Source organism: Branchiostoma floridae, chromosome 2, assembly GCF_000003815.2.
Source record: "Branchiostoma floridae strain S238N-H82 chromosome 2, Bfl_VNyyK, whole genome shotgun sequence".
NCBI lineage: Eukaryota > Metazoa > Chordata > Leptocardii > Amphioxiformes > Branchiostomatidae > Branchiostoma > Branchiostoma floridae.
In genome coordinates, this window is record NC_049980.1 from 28571763 (window position 1) to 28588819 (window position 17057).

Sequence of the window (17057 nt, forward strand, 5' to 3'; positions counted from 1 at the left end):
GGATGACATCCTCCGGGAACTCCAAAACTGATGCGAGCGAGCGAATAAAAAAAAAGTTTGGCCAAAAAAAAAAGTTGCCTTCAGTATGAAATCAAAGTGGCCAGGAAGGTTGAACATATGACATAACACATAGTATGGTATACCATGATCCTCTGGACCTGAAGTTTCTGTACTGGTACCTCCCCCAACCAACAATAGATTTTTTTTCTTTCCGTCCTTTCACATCTTATTCTTTGACTTTAGATTCATTTTGGCATTCTATATATGACATTAGTTATCTGTTTTCTGATACTTTTTTTTCAATCTACGGAATATTTGTGCTCATTTTACAGCTGCTTTGCACAAGTTATTGTGTGGTCGAAAACTTCTTTTTTTTTTTGGAAATGGCCGAAAATTGGTGCGAGCGCGGATGTCATCCATATAATCAAATCAACGTGGCCTTAGGTAGGAAATTTGGATGATTTCCATTTTTACAACACAATAGTTTCCATCTATGTATGGAAAACTGAAACTATTTTGTATTATGCATTGTATAGTCACTTTGATGCTCCTCCCTGGCTGTTTGATGTGCGTTTACTATTATATCCTTCTTGTGTTTCTGCCAGATTATAACACAAAAAGTGCTTAACCCTTGAATGTGAGTGGTCGATGTGAATAGGGAACTGGTGCCCAGAATGCCCACTTCTGTATAATATTTACACTGGTGTATGCAATAAGTGCTGTATGTCACACCATACAGGTTTTGATAAGAGATCCTGGTGCATGACTGTATTTTTTTCTTAGCTTGAAAGTTCATCTGTGTTGGTAGAAGTAATTATTGAACTAGTTTAACACAAATTTGAGTGAGTCCAATTTTTGTGTTGGATATTACAGTTAAACTAGTTCAATAATGTATTTTTTTCTGTTAATCCCTCCAGTGACAACCATCCACACCCTGAAGTCTTCCAACCACGAGCAGGCCATCAAGGCGGTGAAGAAGATCGGGAAGAGCGGAGTGCTCCCCAGCAAGGCCGTCCTACACACCCTGGGGGGTCTGATGCTGGACTCCAACCCCAAACTCACCAGCGCAGCATCCTCATGTATCAGCACCATCTGCACAAAGAGTGGGGGGGCCAACAGGGAAAAGGTGGGCTTGGTTTGTTCGTTTGTTCAAGCTTTGTTGTAAAATAGGGACTTTGATATCTAGTGATGCTGACATTTTAATGTACATTGTTTTGCAGTAGAGACATGTACTCTGAGAAATGGATTTTACAGTGCAAAATCAGTAAACCCCTCGCAAAAATGGCAAAGCCTCATTGGTACTTGATATTTTAGTGAAATTGTACCATATGTAAAGTGCTAAATAAAAGTGATGTTAACGTAAAGTTTGCAATAACTAACATAGTGTAAAAGAAACCAAATCAATTCAGTAGTGTCCTGTCTGACTGTTACCGTAAGTGTGATCCAATACTGGGCTGTCTTCCAGCTTTTGATTTTCGTACATCCCACTCATTGTTTTGGAGCCATTGTTTTGTTTTCTTAATTTTTTTGTCTTTAAATGAATCTATCACCGCAAGCCTTCTGAAAATACGTTTTCACCAAGGTCAGTTTTTATTGACAGACGTGAAAAATGAAAGTTTCTGTCCTGGGACAGAAGGATAGGTCTTGGAGACTGATAATGTGATTTATGTACATTGTAGTTGAATGTTTCAGTAGTGACCATCAGACGATCAAAAGTGCTAATTTATGATGATGACGAATAAGGCATGAACAGACCAGACAATTTTCATTTTCACAGCATGAAGAGAATGAGCAGAGTGAAAATGGGGAACTCGTGAGTCTGAATTATCCTGCTGTTGGGTGTTGCTGGGAACACTAACAGTTCAGCACTAACATGTAGATTAGGACATGTGTTCTGGTATAGGAGGTGCACTGGTGTAGCTTTCACACTGACTAGTCATCAGGCCATACCAATATACATGGAGTAGACCAATCTCTTTCTAGTCACACAAAAATTAAATTGTTTTAAATTCTTGGTGAACTGCTTAATATGTTGACAGATAGCTGGAATCAGTGTTAAAGAGAAGCTGACCACTTCAACCGTTAACCTCCATTTAAGTTTTAACATTTATCCACTTGCCAAATGGTTACATATCTGCCACAATAAAAAACAGTGTTTTTGAGAGATCTCAGGTATGCACTGTTATGATACATGTACAATGTACATGTATGCACATGTGTATTATACAAGGGGATGTTCCATTAGAAATCTTTTGGTTAAATGCACTTTTTCAGATGCTCAGAATATACAACTTTGCCTTACACAGATCAGCAGGTTTGGCCATGATATACTTAATATGGAATTTTGTGTAAATGTGCTAAACTGTTTCACCTTGTAGGCCTTTGTGCTGTACCTGGAGTGTCTGGAGGATAAGGACCCGAGCATCAGGAGTGCCGGCTGTGCTGCACTGGGCTGTATTAAGGTAACATTCTGTGCTTATACTTACCTGCACCAAAATGTAAAATGTCCTAGAAATTTTACATAAAATCAAGGACCTGAGGCAACCATGTAAAAGATTACAGCTAGAAAAAGTGGGCAAATAGACTGCAAATGATACATGGAACAGTCTCCCAATTAAAGTAACAATTGTTTACAATGTAATTCAAAAAACTTTATCAAAATTAAGACTTTTACCAAATATCTCAATAATATTTATTGTCTTAACAATGTACTAAATCAATGAATAAGAAAAACCATTAGCCAAGTTCAACTCCAGTTTAAGAAATAAACATAACACAGATAATGTCTGTCTTTTCAGGCCAGAGAAAGCATGGACAGCCTGCTGTACTTATGTCAGTCTGATGTGGACGATGTGAAGAGAGCTGCTAGAGATGCACTCCTGGCACTGGGTAAGTCCAAAATTGGTCCAGTTTCAGTAAATCTAACATCTTCAAGCTGCTTCAGTTATTCCACAGACTCATGCAGTAGGTTCCAACAGCATTCAACAGTCTGCTAGATACATGTATGGCAGCTTGTTATACTTTTCAGTATACATGAATAGCTTTAACTGTAATGAGAGATTTAGTTTTCATGTATAATAGGTTTGACTCTCTGTTCAAGTGGTGTAGTGAGTAAAAGTAACCAGGTACATAAGACAACTGTTTAGCAACTGAAATTGACTTTGTTTGACCCTTGATTTCATAATTGAAATATGATGCATTCTTTATCAACATGTCCCTTGTTTGGTTGCTACATTTGTAGCTGTTACAGCCTCTAGTAGTAAGTAATAGAGTATTAGAGCTGTTTTTAGTACGGGAGAGCATGTTCTTAACTTTCTCACTGACATTTTTGGTACTTTTATCTAGTCAGGTCCTTTTGCCGTTGACCAATGGTTTGGTTTTCAATATGCGGTTTCCCCATCCATGGTTTCTCACCAGTGATCTCTCTATGGCATATGACGAGTCTCGTTTCTTTCTCATGCTGATCCCTGAAACAGCTGCCTGAACTCACTCTCCATTCTTCCTTTCCTTCATGCCATAGCCTATAGCAGCTCACTGGGAGACTTAACAAAGATTGGTGAGTGCTTAGGTGGCTGCCAGGCGTATTTGTGTAGACCAAGTAGAGCTGCAGACCATCATACTACCCCACACTAACAGCAGCACAGAGTCAGTCACATCTGAGCAATAGAGGACTGACAATTTTTTTATTGATTTTATGGATACATAATTTGTACTCATGCTGAAAAGTGTCAAACCTTTCATTAGTTGTGTAGCAAAACAAGATCATGGTAAAATAATCTGCCACAAATCTGACGAAAAAGTAGCTGTAGATGTACATGCATGTACTAAATAACTGTTGCAACAGCTTCAGAATAACAGTAATTATTCACAGAATATACATACAGGTATGTCTTTATTGACGTTTGACTGATGAAATATCTGCATGTTGTTAAGATTTTTCACACTTTGGTCAAGGTCTTTTTGACCTGGAGGAGCAACAAAACAGATGAATGCATGCATCCACATGCACACATACACACATACATACACAAAACATGTACACTCTATTGACCATGGATCAAAAAGGCAAAATGTCACAGCCCACTTGCAGTGATTGCTACTTGTGTATCCATCTGTAGCTCCATGCTTTGTGCTCCACGCATTCCATGTCTGCATTCCTTTGAGACCCAGCCCACATGTGTGTGCTTTTGGTTTCATCCCTTGCTTGTGTTGCAGGCTTTGTTGTTTGTGTGTCGTTATGTGGTCTTGTACATGTGCTTGAATGTGGCGTAGTCAGCAGTGCCGTATTCCTCAATGTTCCTCTGGGCCATTGTAAACACCTCTTGCACAACGATAGAACAGAAATTTGAATAGAAAATATCAAACCTTCTTTCTGCTGTGGAACCAGAAAAGCATCCTGATTAATTGATCAGAAATTGTACAGACTGTCCAAGAGGTGTGTACAAGAAGTGTACAAAACGTCAAAGCCCTTAGGAGTCAAGATTATGGTGTTGTGCAACCAGCTTGGATTGTTGTACATGTAGTATGTAGGCTCAACTAACCATAGCAATCGCGTATGCATTCAGTAGGTTTGTTGGCTGATTTTGGGTTGCTAGGCTAGAAGTAAACTAAGATAAATATCCTTAAGGCTTAAGTTATCTTCAAGTAGAGGTGTGGCTTTGGCTGGATTTTTGGGAGGGATCTTTTTTGCTCTTTTTTCTTTGATATGATTTTGTCTTCACTGTCACATGTACAGGAGAGGAGGGCAGGCTGGCCTACGAGCACATGGGGTCGTTACCCGGGCTACCGAGGGTCATGTCGGAGACAGGTACCCCTCAGGTGGGAGCATCAGCTTACCACTAACACCCGGAACACCTGCCACAGGTGTTGCACCTTGAGGAGTAGGACCTGTCAGCAAGGAAAAGTGAAAGTGTGAAAGTGAAAGTTCTCACTTTCACTCCCTGCAAGGAAAAAGAAAGAAAATGCCCAAACGTTTACTTGAATCATGAAAATGATGGACACTACTCTCAGTTAATGTGCAGGGTTTCAGCTGTACATGGGTACAACATTGTTGTGTCAACAGGAAATTGCAACACTTCTAGGTACATCTGTTAACAGTAGTTGCATTGGTTGCTTTACGAAGATTTGTATTCTACCTTGCACAAAGTAAAGCGCTTGCTAGAAAGATTTCGATCATTCCTTCTCAAGTTGAAATGAAACAAAGCTTTAAATAATGTTATTTTCAAGACTACCAATATTGTTCATTTGCCAGTTTCAAATAGTCCAACTCTGCTGTACCAACCATGCTGACCCATGTACAGCTATGTGTGAATAGGCAACAATGCATAACTGCCAAAGCAGCACTTCTCCACTTAAAACACAAGGCTTCTCATGGTGAAATAGCTGTGACATACACCTTCTTTGTATATTTTTTCTGCAAGCCTCCACCTGTAAGGCTTTATATGTTGTACTGTAAATGTTGTTACCTTGTCATGTCTAGTTAGCAGTCACAGCTTATAGCTACTGTGTAGCTTCTGTACATCTATTTAGCAACTAACTGTGTATATAGGACATAATCATGCTATAACCTAATGTTACACAGTGCAGTGAAATCTTTTTGTAAGAGATGTATTTCTTTTATCTGTAGTTGGCAATTTGCTAACATGTAAGAGAGCTTAAGGTGAAAACAGTGTCAGTTAACAACAGATACATGGCATATGAATGCAATTTGACAAGCAAGTGCACTTCTGTGTCTAGGACAGTAGCAAATACATGTATAGACTCAACAGCACCAGGCATATTGTGCAATAAGCAGTTCATGTTCCCCACACATACATGTCTAGGTAGTCTACTGTTGTACATGTAGTCTACAATAGTCAACAGTAGCTGATGCACAGTGTAACAGTAACTCATATTTTGTCCAGGTACCAAACACTGCCACATTAAAAATGGTATTATCTCGGCCTTCTCGAGAATGTCTACTAAATGCTGCATTGGTGAATCTCTATAGATTCACTAGTTTATTTTGTGATGTGGCAATTTTTGGGCACTCTGCAGGATTATGAAGGCTGATGTTAGTTCTGCTGCTAACCATGAGCCACACACACCCTACTTTAATAAGCATATTCACACTACGTTCAACTCACCACCAGTATCTGTGCACTGTGCACTATGACGTGTAACTTCCAGAATACATCATTTTGTAACTAACAAACTTCTTAGTCTGGCTTAGTCCTTAACCCTTCCCCGGTATTAACACACAGCACTGTGTTGTTGTGCACATCACATTCAGATTTGTTATCAAACAGTTGCACCTAGCACTGTACATGACTTCTGTTTTCATGTGGACGTCCCAGTTTATTAATGTTTTTTTTTTTTAGAAATGACTTTGGTAGGGCCTAATGTCCCTTACTAATCGTGTGGTGCGGTCCATTTTTTCAGGAATCACGGACCTCCTTCTGAGAACAAGTCAAAGCCCCAAACATGCATGCAGTGTGCGTAAGGTGAAGAATCACAGTAATACAGGTCTTGCCAGAAAACTGTACCACTGTACCACACACATGAAAACTTATCAATCACACAGTCATGTATAAGGGATGAATAGATGTCAGTAAAGGCCCCCTCTCACTTGACGTGCGGCACGCTTGCGGCATTGCTGCGTTCGTTCACTGCGGCACTGCTGTGTTAATTTCGCCGATTTTGTCTTGCACTCACACTGACGTGCGGCACTGTTGCGTTTCTAAACTAAATGAACATGTTATTGGCAATTGCAGCGTTGTCAATTTATGAAAAATCACTGTAAAATGATGAGAATGCCCAAAAATGAGATTTATAATGAAAAGATTTCCCTTATGATAATGAATTATATGATACATATGCTATAAATAACCTTGAACGACTTTTACTGTAAAGGAAATGACCCAAATGAACGGACACGAACCATATACCAGATTTGAATCGATGTGTACGTTTTGCACCATGTAACGTTATGTGTAATTATGTATTTCAATATGTTTATTCACCAATTTTGCAAATTTTTAAAATGAAAATGCTTGATATTTCATACTTATTTTGTATGACGCGGAGTATTTTCATTGTCGGCGGATGGCTTGCCAGCCTATTGATGTCTAAGTCTATCATATTTGTAAAAAGTGAGAAAAATATGGCCCATCGGTTTGAATGACTGCAATTTTGTATTTTATCGGCGGCAGGCTACCAGCAATGATTAGCTTGTAACGTTATAACGCAAACGCAAACTCGTTATCATCCAACACAAATAAATTATTTTTGAACGTTGTACGATAATCTTTTTCTCTACATCCGTAGCTTAATCGATAAACCAGTTACTTATTTTTTGTTTTCAAGTATAAAATACTGACCAATTAAATAAATCAAAAGATGTATTTTTAAGTTAACTCTGAATACGGATACAAGGTAAGTTTTGTGGAATTCGCAGTGTTTTTACTGGATCGAAAACCACTGTAAAATTATTAGAAATGCATCTAAAATAGTTTTTCGGTGATAAAAGGATGTTTACTTTTGATTCTTGGTGTAAAATAGGCAAAATATATCCTTGATACTGTTTGGGGCATGGTGGCGGCACTGTTGCGGCACCGTTGCGGCACTGTTGCGGCACTGTTGCGGCACTGTTGCGGCATCTTGCCACTTGCGTTATTTTTAAACTTTTTAAAAAACGTCGCGCTTGCTTGCGGCACTTCTAGGTTTGCTTGCGGCACCTCTAGGTTTGCTTGCGGCACCTCTAGGTTCCGTGGCGGTACATCTGCGTTTTCGAACGCAGCAATGCCGCAAGCGTGCCGCACGTCAAGTGAGAGGGGGCCTTAAGCTGTCAGGAATGAGTCCACTCTACTATATATTGCCCTTTCCTATAGATTTATACTACTCTCCAAGCAGAGGTTGAGTCGCATAGATATAGTAGTAGTCTACTACTATATCTGCGCGACTCAACCTCTGCTTGGAGAGTAGTATAAGTCTATAGGAAAGGGTAATATATAGTAGAGTGGACTCATTCCTCAGCTTACTGACATCTATTCCGCAGTCATCCCTCAGTAAGACATCTGGAGCCGCATAGTTCATGTTTCTGAACCTTTATTCAGTCTGCCAACCCTATGCGAAAGACTATAGGAGAGGGCAATGTTTCAATTAAGAGCAGCGCAATGTTACGGTACACAGAATGGATGGAAGAAGTCAGACAAATTAGACTGTAAAGATAGACAACCTCAATACACTGTGTAATAATCACAGTCAAATCGGTCTTGCCAGAAAGCTTGTATGTATGCCTTTAGTTATTGTAAAAGACTGTGTTGCAGTGAATGACTCGGCAGTTCAACAGTGCTGTTTGATATCTCAATATATACATGTGAAAGAAACAAGTCAGACAAAATCAACTCTTACAATCATAGACAACCTTCATACACAGTGTGAGGTGAAAAATAACTGGAACTTGTCTTTGCAGAAAGCCCATATGTATGATGTAATTACTCATTTGCCAGTGAGGATGATACAGACGAACAGTGTTTCAGTGAATGTTAGTGCAATGCAGTGCAACATTGCCATGCCCAGTGTAAGGAAAAAGCCCGACAAAATCCGCTGTTATGTAGATGACAAACAGCATTTTTGTTTTCGTTTCAGAAAACTTGATGTTTAATAGATAGAAATCATACAGTCATGTATTATGTCAGCACATCAGACATTAGCTTGTGGTACACTGTATCCTTATTTGAAAGTGGAAAGAGTTACAGATGATGTAGACCCAGTGTTACTAACCAAATTGTGATACAATAATTGACCCACCTAGCAGACAGACCCTTGTCAATTCCCCAATACATGGACCCACTGTCACTAGCAATGAAACACTTAGATAGACCCCTTTTCACCACATGGGTAACAGATAGACCCAGTTTTACCACATGGGTAACAGATAGACCCAGTTTTACCACATGGATAATAGATAGATGCACTCTCACAACCCAGACACAACCCAAAGCTGATAGACCCAGTTTTACTCAGATACAGGAATCTTGTAGACCCAGGTTCATGTACCCAAATAACAGATACATTTGTAGACCCATTTTACTTCTCAGATAAGGAAATTTAAGAGAATATCACAAGACACATAACAGACCCAGTTACATGCATGTAGACCCAATTTCAGTACCCACATAACAAATAAAACAGGCTGAGTTTCAGTGCCTCCATAATCACCCCAGTTTTAGCACCCAGATAGCAGACCAAAATATCTTGAATGTTTTCAGTGAAACGATCAACCAGCAACCACCAGTTCTCATGCCTATATAAGTGTATGACTTGGACACTGTATGCTAAATGGCTAGTGATGCAATGATATGAAGTGCCACTTGTCTTCCATAGTTATACATACTGTACCTCTCATGGTTCTTTGTAAGAGAAAGCCTGTACAATACCAGATGTGACTATACAATGTATATCCAAAGCTTGTGGTTAATAAGGAATAGGTTATAAGAAGTACAGCAAATCGAATATGTGATATTGAATGTTTTATTAGATATTTTACATTGTACCATACTGTCTATACCTAACAGTGTAATGTAAGACTGACTTGCTGTTTTTGCCAGCTGAATCGTTTTTGTAAAGTAATACTGTAGCAGTGAAAGGTGTAAGTGACTACTATTTATTGCAGTGGAACAATTCAAATGTGCAAAGTGAACCGGCTTGGTCCATGTTAATGTCAGAAATATGGAATAAGTCAACATTTTGATAGTTAAAATTATAATTAGTTAGAATAGGCTATTAAAGTTAAAGAAGAACATGATATTTAGGGGTCCATGTATAAAGCTAAGTGCACTGCCTATGTTACTTGCCTATGTTAATTAAGCTTTTTTTAAATCTATATTATTACAGATCTATCACCCCACTTATTGTTACTTTGTATTTATTGTACAGTATCTAAATCAACATGTGGTTGGTTCTCATTTTCTCATGGAAAAAGATGTGTTAATTGCTGAAGAATGTTGATTGGAGAGTGTAATATTTATTTTCATAACCAGCACCGCTACGTTTGGTTAAAATATCATTAATTTGGTTAATTTGAGAGTCAGTGGAAGGATACTTTGCATGTTGAGCCATTATATTCAAGCTAATACAAATGTAATATCATTTCCTGCAGTGGCCTGTTTAAACACTTGTCTGGCTTTGCACTGTAGCATGATTGTGTATCATTCTCATATTGTATCAACATTGAGATTTATTTATCAGCAAATATTGATTTTCCACTTATTATATAGATTTTGTTGTGGAGACCAGAAATCATGTTTGATGAGACAATGTCTTCTGGACAAAGCAGTGAATTTAATTTGCAACAAAACTCATTCTAATGTCTTTAGAGTTGCAGTACAGAATGGGTGGTATGATTAGTACGTAATCCCCAAGCAGATGTTAGCTTTGGCTTGTTTCATGACATAAAAAAATACACATCTTGTATTTTTTGGAAGCATTTTGTTTGTACAGAATGAGCGCCGCCTTGCTGTTGGAATACCAGAAGCTCTGGCCATATTCATTGGACTGATGCACACAACACTACAGATTTCAAACAAGACTAGTTCAATTCAAGTCAAAACCAGACGATCTGCTGCAGTACTATGGAAAGACATTAGTGGACCCAAAATCAAATCATTTCTTCCTTCTGCCAACCCTACCATATTACTATTATATATCACAAAGGTCCATCAACAACTTCTCAAGTTGTGCTCTTAAAAAATCAAACAAATGCACCTGCATGTACGAAAAACCAGAGCTGACATGCTTTGAGATTATTTGGTAAGTAGTTTTATAGCTGCTACAATCCATACCTGCTGATTCACCAACAGTTCAGCCACATGGTCGATCTTTACAGTCACTGTGGATCTATATCTTTGAAGCCATAATGTAAGGACTCTCGTTTGTTGCTTGTTGTTACAAATGCCATATTATGTTATTTATGTACAGTATATGTTCTAATACCCAACTGCGTGAAGGCAGTGGAAGATATCACTATTCAGCAATCTTATAAACAACCAAGAAAGAATAAAAGATCACGACTGAAACAGACTATGCATCTTGTTTGTCTTTTCACATTGTTATTGTGTATGAAAACAAAAGCATTTATCTCTCTTGGAAACAATGAAATTATTAGACACACTGTTAACCATGACATTGTATATAATGAGGCATATCAAAAGTATATCAGTTCTTTGGTACGACTTAGTATAGGACATACAGTTTTGTATACAACGTCACAAGTTAGGAACTGCTTAAAGCCATGTGATAGAATTACTAGTATGTACATTGACAGTTTTTTAGAATAAAGTGTCAGTCATGATATACCTTCATGTGCATTATAGATGACATTTACAGCAGATACATGTAACATGAGAACATGCCTGGCCTAAAAAGCAAGGACTCATCTGTATGTTTTCAAATTCAATGTTCCTACTACTGTATATACAGATCTTGTGAGATACAAGTTTGAATGGACGTATTCATCTGAAGGGCCATGAAGGGTACAAGAAACAGGGAAAGTTGATCGATGATAACTTCAATGTCAATGATATGTATCCCAGGTTGTTCAGGGGATAGTGTTTGGAGAGACACACAACAATAGATCAGTACTGTTAAGTCGCAGATTGTGTTAATCGTAACTTTTTCGAGATAAGAAAAAATATGTCTCATTTCGGAAGTGTATTTCTCGTCTCTTTGCTGTCCAATCTCTTTAAGACCACCTGTTACGCCTCACGATACAGCCAACCACTCAAGATTTTGTTGATGTCGTCACCGTGTCGCCTAGCAACGTCCTTCATTTGTGATGCTTCCTGGAGTGCAGGACATCGTTTGCCCTGTTGTCCTTCGCTGAATCAGACTCGTCGAAGTCCCAGTTCATGCTGTCCGCCAGCGCCGAGTACCAGTCTTCGGTAAAGTCCGGCTCGTCCTCGGCCGTTTTCGGGAGCAGGTCTCGGATGGCCTGGCCGAAAGGCTTGGACGGGAGCTCCACTTCTGAGGGCTCGACCCAGCCGTAGAGGTGGTCTTCGGCGGGGGCCTGTTCGCCAAGGGCTTCCTCGTCCGATGGGTAGTCATCCTCGTCCAGAACCCGCTCAATTCGTCTCAAGATCCGCTCCACCCGCCACTGCCAGACGTCTTGTCCTTTCCGGTGGTGGTTGGAGGCTACGCCATTTCTTTCCAAGTCTGCAACTGGATTTGTGAAGATGAAATATACCACATGTAAGATGTGCGGAACGAACAGAATTTCAGCAATCTGCCACTCAGTTGTATCCCTGTAGTTCTCGTTAAAATGTACCAAGCACCTTAGGAGCAAGGAACTTTTAACGTCCACAATGAGAAGGACGTGGCCTAGCTACAGTACTGGCACGGAACTATACGATGATGAACGTCCACAATGCCCTAATTTTTAAGCATTACGTGTCGTATGTCAAATGCGACGGAGTTGCAGAAATTACTGTGACTACTCTAACATACATTTCAGTAAATGTTCCAAAGCTGCTTTAGCTTTGTGTTTTGGACCTTTTTGAAGCTTCGAAGATACAATGATAAACCAGAACAGGAGCTATCGTTTTCCCGACCCTCACCCACATAACAAATATCTGAAGGCTCCATATTTCATAGCTTACCGAGTTATGCTCACAAAGCACGCTGAAAACATAACCTTCTTGTCGAAGGTAAAAAATGAAACGACTTTTGAACTCACCAGGCTTGCAGCATGTAAGACTCAGCTGGCTGGCCACAACTACTGCTAGTAGGAGGGCGAAGACGTCCGTTCTGCCTCGCATGTTGAAAATGGCGATGTGTGCGTCGCTCTCGAGAACACTTCTTGAAACCACCAGCTAACTGTCTGCGCGTCTTTTGACTGGTGATCTGGCGGACCACCGGAGTTTAAATGAATGGTGAGATGCTCATCAGTATGTATGACCTGACCCCGATAGAATTGGCTATTCGCGGTGACGTACCCGGGGTTACAGTTGTGACGCATGTCCTTTCACAACAGCCACTTGGGAGGCCGGCCACAAACCGGGTATTTTTAGTCCCCTTTGTCCGCAACCTCTCTTCATCTATTAGACTCTAGAGCTCCGGGGACCTCTCTGGGTTTGACACAACGTACTCTAGGCATTGACCCTAGTCATCGAAGCTGGGCGTGTTTTGAAATGTGTTCTTAAGGTTTGGAAATTGAAGCAAGAGAAGCACAAAGTAGACCTGGGATCAAAACAAACTTTGTTTTCGTCTCCAGGGCAACAGGACTGAAGGCACCGTGCATCCCGTCGGTGTAAAGGTTATCGTGTCGTGACGACATCAGCGCCACAATAGGTCGTCTGCTGTTGTCCGTGTTTTCTTCCTTTTTTTGTCGCTGTCCTATTTTTGGGACTAAGACGTCACCCGTTGTTAGACTGTGTGTACCAAGGAAACGTTGATAAGAAGTTACGTTAGCCACATTGTGTGACGGCTGGGACCTCAGGTTCAAGAGTACATTGTGTTTTGATGAAAACAGAAAGAAAACGCTGACAGAACTGGTACTCGACCTGAGCTAAATAGTGTCAGAGAATATCTTCTTGGGCAAAACAAACATTTTCGTATAATGACACTCTTGAGGTAACGTTAGTTGGAAGGAAGAACAATAGAAGAAAGAGAGGGAGGATGGAAGGGAAAAAGAAAAAAAGGAAAGGAAAGAAATGCATGTGAATAGGGAAGAAAAATGAATAAAGTCACAGCTCATCGCATCAGCAAAATAACATTGAATTCACTGTCTAAAAGTGACGGACCGTGTGTCCCAGCATCTGGCCATATATGTCATCGAAGGATGAGCTTTTCATGTGTATGCATAATACAGAAGGCACGTGTACACTCACGTCTGTCATGTGACGTATTTCTATCTCTGATCTTACCCACGGAAACCTGCACGTGAAGAACAACGACACCGTGTGGGGTTATCGGAGGACATTCCTTGCCCACCCTTAAGTGATTACATCACGACTACGTACACGTGAGGCACAAAAGATGTTCAGCTTCAGCGAGCCAGACGCAAGTCTGGTCCGTCCTCTGACGCAAACTTTCCCGCCCCAAGGGGCGGCCCTAGCAACGCGATTGTTCTGTCAAATGTCATCCCTCTGGCTTTACGGACCAGGGCGGTTTCAGTCGGTTGGTTCCACACAAACATCCTTGCTTTTAAAACCCTGTATACAGACTGACTCATACATATATATACAAGAGTACGTACACAACGCAGAGTTACATTGCCAGAAAGTACAGGTTGGATCAGCGAAGTCTGAAGTATCAGATCCGAGCCATGGACTTCCGTGTGTTTGCAGAAATCATCGTCGGCGTTCTGCTCACCATGGGGCCGCTGGAGAGCGACATGAGACCAGGTAATATGACTTCCTCTATATCTAACCTACTTATAGCTGATCTCCAATGGCCTCCTTCGCAGATCTTGTAGGAGCGGCAGAACAGGTTCTCTAATGGCCCGATTACATGCGCCGTACGATCGTCCTAAGATCGCAAACTGAGGGCATTCTTGAGATTGTCTTCCATGTGCTCAGCAACATTAAACTGTCTGATATCAAGGGTGTTAGATGAGACGCGCTTGCTTATATCTTATATTACGTCTTTGCTCCTATTGAAAGTCTGCCTTTGATACTTAACGGCGGTTTGTCTTGTGAAGGAAAGTTTTTTGGTACTGTCACAGTCTGCCTGAAAACTCTACGACAGGCTGTCCCGGTACTCCCCAAGTAGAAGTTTAGGTCTTGGAGCTATATTGTCTGTTTGATTGTTTGTTTGTTGTTTTTTTGTGCCTTTTTCTACGATGTGACATTACCTAGTAGTGATCGAGGGGGAGGAAAATAGGAAATTGATATTTGATTGGAGATCTAGACTCACCATTTAACTGTGGCTGATTCTAACCGCGATCGCCTCTTGTCTCCTCCCGTGCAGTGAGGAACAGGAAGCGACAGGCCGCGCTGGTGGAGAAGATCAAGCGGGAGTCCGGCGGAGACATGGCGCTGGCCAGGGACATGATCGAGAACCTGTGCCGCCACCAGCGCCGCAGCCACCACTGCCGCATGTCCGCCTTCAAGCTGTACGCGCTTGTGGTGCAGTCCGCCCGGCGGGACCAACCCACAGCCCTGCCGCCGGCGGCGCCGTCGTCTCCCCTGCTGAACGACGGAGTCCACACAGACCCCGAGTACAGGGCCACCGCGCTGAAGACCAAGAAGAGGGCGACGAAAAGGAAGGTCGTGATGAAACGGAAGACGGGCACCTGCGGGGACTTTAACGTAGGCGAAGAGGAGGTTGTGAAACGGTTCAAACAGCCCGCGAAGATTCGCGTTTAACTTCAAACGAGACCAAGAAATCTCCTCAAACTCATTGAAGAGACTGAGTCAGTTAAGTTCGCTATGACAATGTCTACGAGACAGCAACAGAACAGTATCTTTGAGAATGAAATTATCGAAGTGCATTTTGTAAATAAACGTATAGACATGTATACGTACAGATTTGTAAGGTCTTCAATTTGATACATGTATATAAATTTTATTACGACTTAGTATTTAAGAGCAGTTTGTGATTGTGGCCTCAATTTAAGGAAATATCGAGACCATATTGGTACATTGTGTAGGAAGGCCTAGTGGAGGCGAGCGCACACATGAGTGCTGATATTTTTACCACGGTCTGATCTACATGACAGAAGTTGAACAGTTGAAGTTGAACAGTATCGTCACACTGTTGTGTAGATACTTACTCTCCAAGCAGAGGTTGGTGGGGAAGTTTGTGACCTTTTTCTCATGTCTCCCTGTTTCTATAGGGAGTGCGGAAACGGAAACGGTAGATAAGAAAAAATTCACAAACTTTCAACAACATCGCATGGAGAGTATAGACGCACTTTGTTGTACATGTACCTTGAGAATGGCTTCATTTGTCTATCTCCAAGCAGACGCTGGATGGGTACGTTCCGAAGTTACAACGCGATCTCCTGATTTTAGACTATCGTTTGTCCACATGGACGTACGTAGCACCCGATTGACATGAACTACACACTCAGTACTGTCATGTAGATTTACTATGAAATATAGTAAAATGAAGTGATGTTACACACAGTCCCATTTGAATCTTTACGAGCATGAATTATCCTGGTATCCATCTCTGTCGTAATTTCTTCTTTTATTTAAGCCAGTGACAGTTGCCAAGTCTATTACACAATACAAACAAACGTGCGCCAGCCGAATGTTTAGATCGGCCGAGCGTCGACCGTATTTTTCGGTGAAAATCGATATCTTGTCTCCGTCACAAATTGGACTGGACTCGGTGTGTCATTCCAGAAAGTTTAAGTTATTGTACTTTCTGTCTTTCTGGTGCCGGATGTGACGAGACTGGGTTTATCCTACTTTTTTAGGTTTATCCAAGACTTTGATTTTACGAAAGAGAATTTACATATGGGAAAATTACTCCCTTGGTTTCACAAAGACCCCACGAATTTACATATGTGAGGATGATATTTTACACTGAGATAAATAGAAATAAATTTGCGTCATTAGAAACAGTGCATTAATTTCGGAGAGCTTAATTCTAGCTCTGCTGATAGCCATCTGGAACTTTGAAGCCAAAAGTCATACTTAACTACTCTCCAAGCAGAGGTTAGGCTCCCACTGTTTTTAAACGTTTTTTAGTCGTTTTTATCGGGCTCTCTATTTTGTATTGTATCTTGTATTGTCAAAACCTTTTTGACAATACAAGATACAATACAAAATCGAAAGCCCGATAAAATCGACTAAAAAACTCTTTTTGTAAAGCCGAAGCCTAACCTCTGCTTGGGGAGTAATACTTAACGCCTACAGTGGAAGGTGTACATGTACGTCTTTGATCATTTCCGTCCTTCCATCTTGCGTTTGAATGAAAAATACCTGAAGGCAGAAACACGTGTTTGTTGCGGGCGGATTCGTGCATATTCCTATGGATATCGAAAATTAGACGCACGCCTAAATAGCTTACATCGCACTGGTGGCGCCGCGGTTCCGAATTAAACATTGCCACCGCTCAAAACACGTGAA

General features: G+C 40.8%; 3 protein-coding genes across 14 annotated transcripts in view; 2 read left to right on the top strand and 1 right to left on the bottom strand.

The window, feature by feature from the left end:
• LOC118410351 (rho family-interacting cell polarization regulator 1-like) overlaps window positions 1-6573 on the top strand; it is a 48897-nt gene extending 42324 nt beyond the window's left edge. For 8 of the 12 annotated variants that reach the window (XM_035812017.1, XM_035812021.1, XM_035812016.1 and 5 more), the window contains 6 exons: window positions 918-1126; window positions 1778-1813; window positions 2379-2462; window positions 2799-2889; window positions 3521-3556; window positions 4736-5218. In XM_035812017.1, the coding sequence (XP_035667910.1) occupies window positions 918-1126; window positions 1778-1813; window positions 2379-2462; window positions 2799-2889; window positions 3521-3556; window positions 4736-4842 (563 nt within the window). In that variant the 3' untranslated portion in view covers window positions 4843-5218. Of the gene's footprint in view, window positions 1-917; window positions 1127-1777; window positions 1814-2378; window positions 2463-2798; window positions 2890-3520; window positions 3557-4735; window positions 5219-6420 lie in introns of those variants that run through there. The other 4 variants (XM_035812018.1, XM_035812024.1, XM_035812023.1 and 1 more) reach the window with 4 other exon arrangements.
• A 4738-nt stretch (window positions 6574-11311) lies between these two features.
• LOC118410375 lies at window positions 11312-12979 on the bottom strand. The gene is made up of 2 exons (XM_035812065.1): window positions 12713-12979; window positions 11312-12198 (listed from the first exon to the last, which is right to left on the bottom strand). Exons 1-2 carry the CDS (start codon window positions 12792-12794, stop codon window positions 11807-11809), a joined length of 474 nt encoding a protein of 157 aa, XP_035667958.1. The 5' UTR covers window positions 12795-12979; the 3' UTR covers window positions 11312-11806.
• A 167-nt stretch (window positions 12980-13146) lies between these two features.
• LOC118410374 lies at window positions 13147-15501 on the top strand. Its single transcript, XM_035812063.1, has 2 exons — window positions 13147-14381; window positions 14947-15501. Exons 1-2 carry the CDS (start codon window positions 14303-14305, stop codon window positions 15342-15344), a joined length of 477 nt encoding a protein of 158 aa, XP_035667956.1. The 5' UTR covers window positions 13147-14302; the 3' UTR covers window positions 15345-15501.
• Window positions 15502-17057: the final 1556 nt, after the last annotated feature.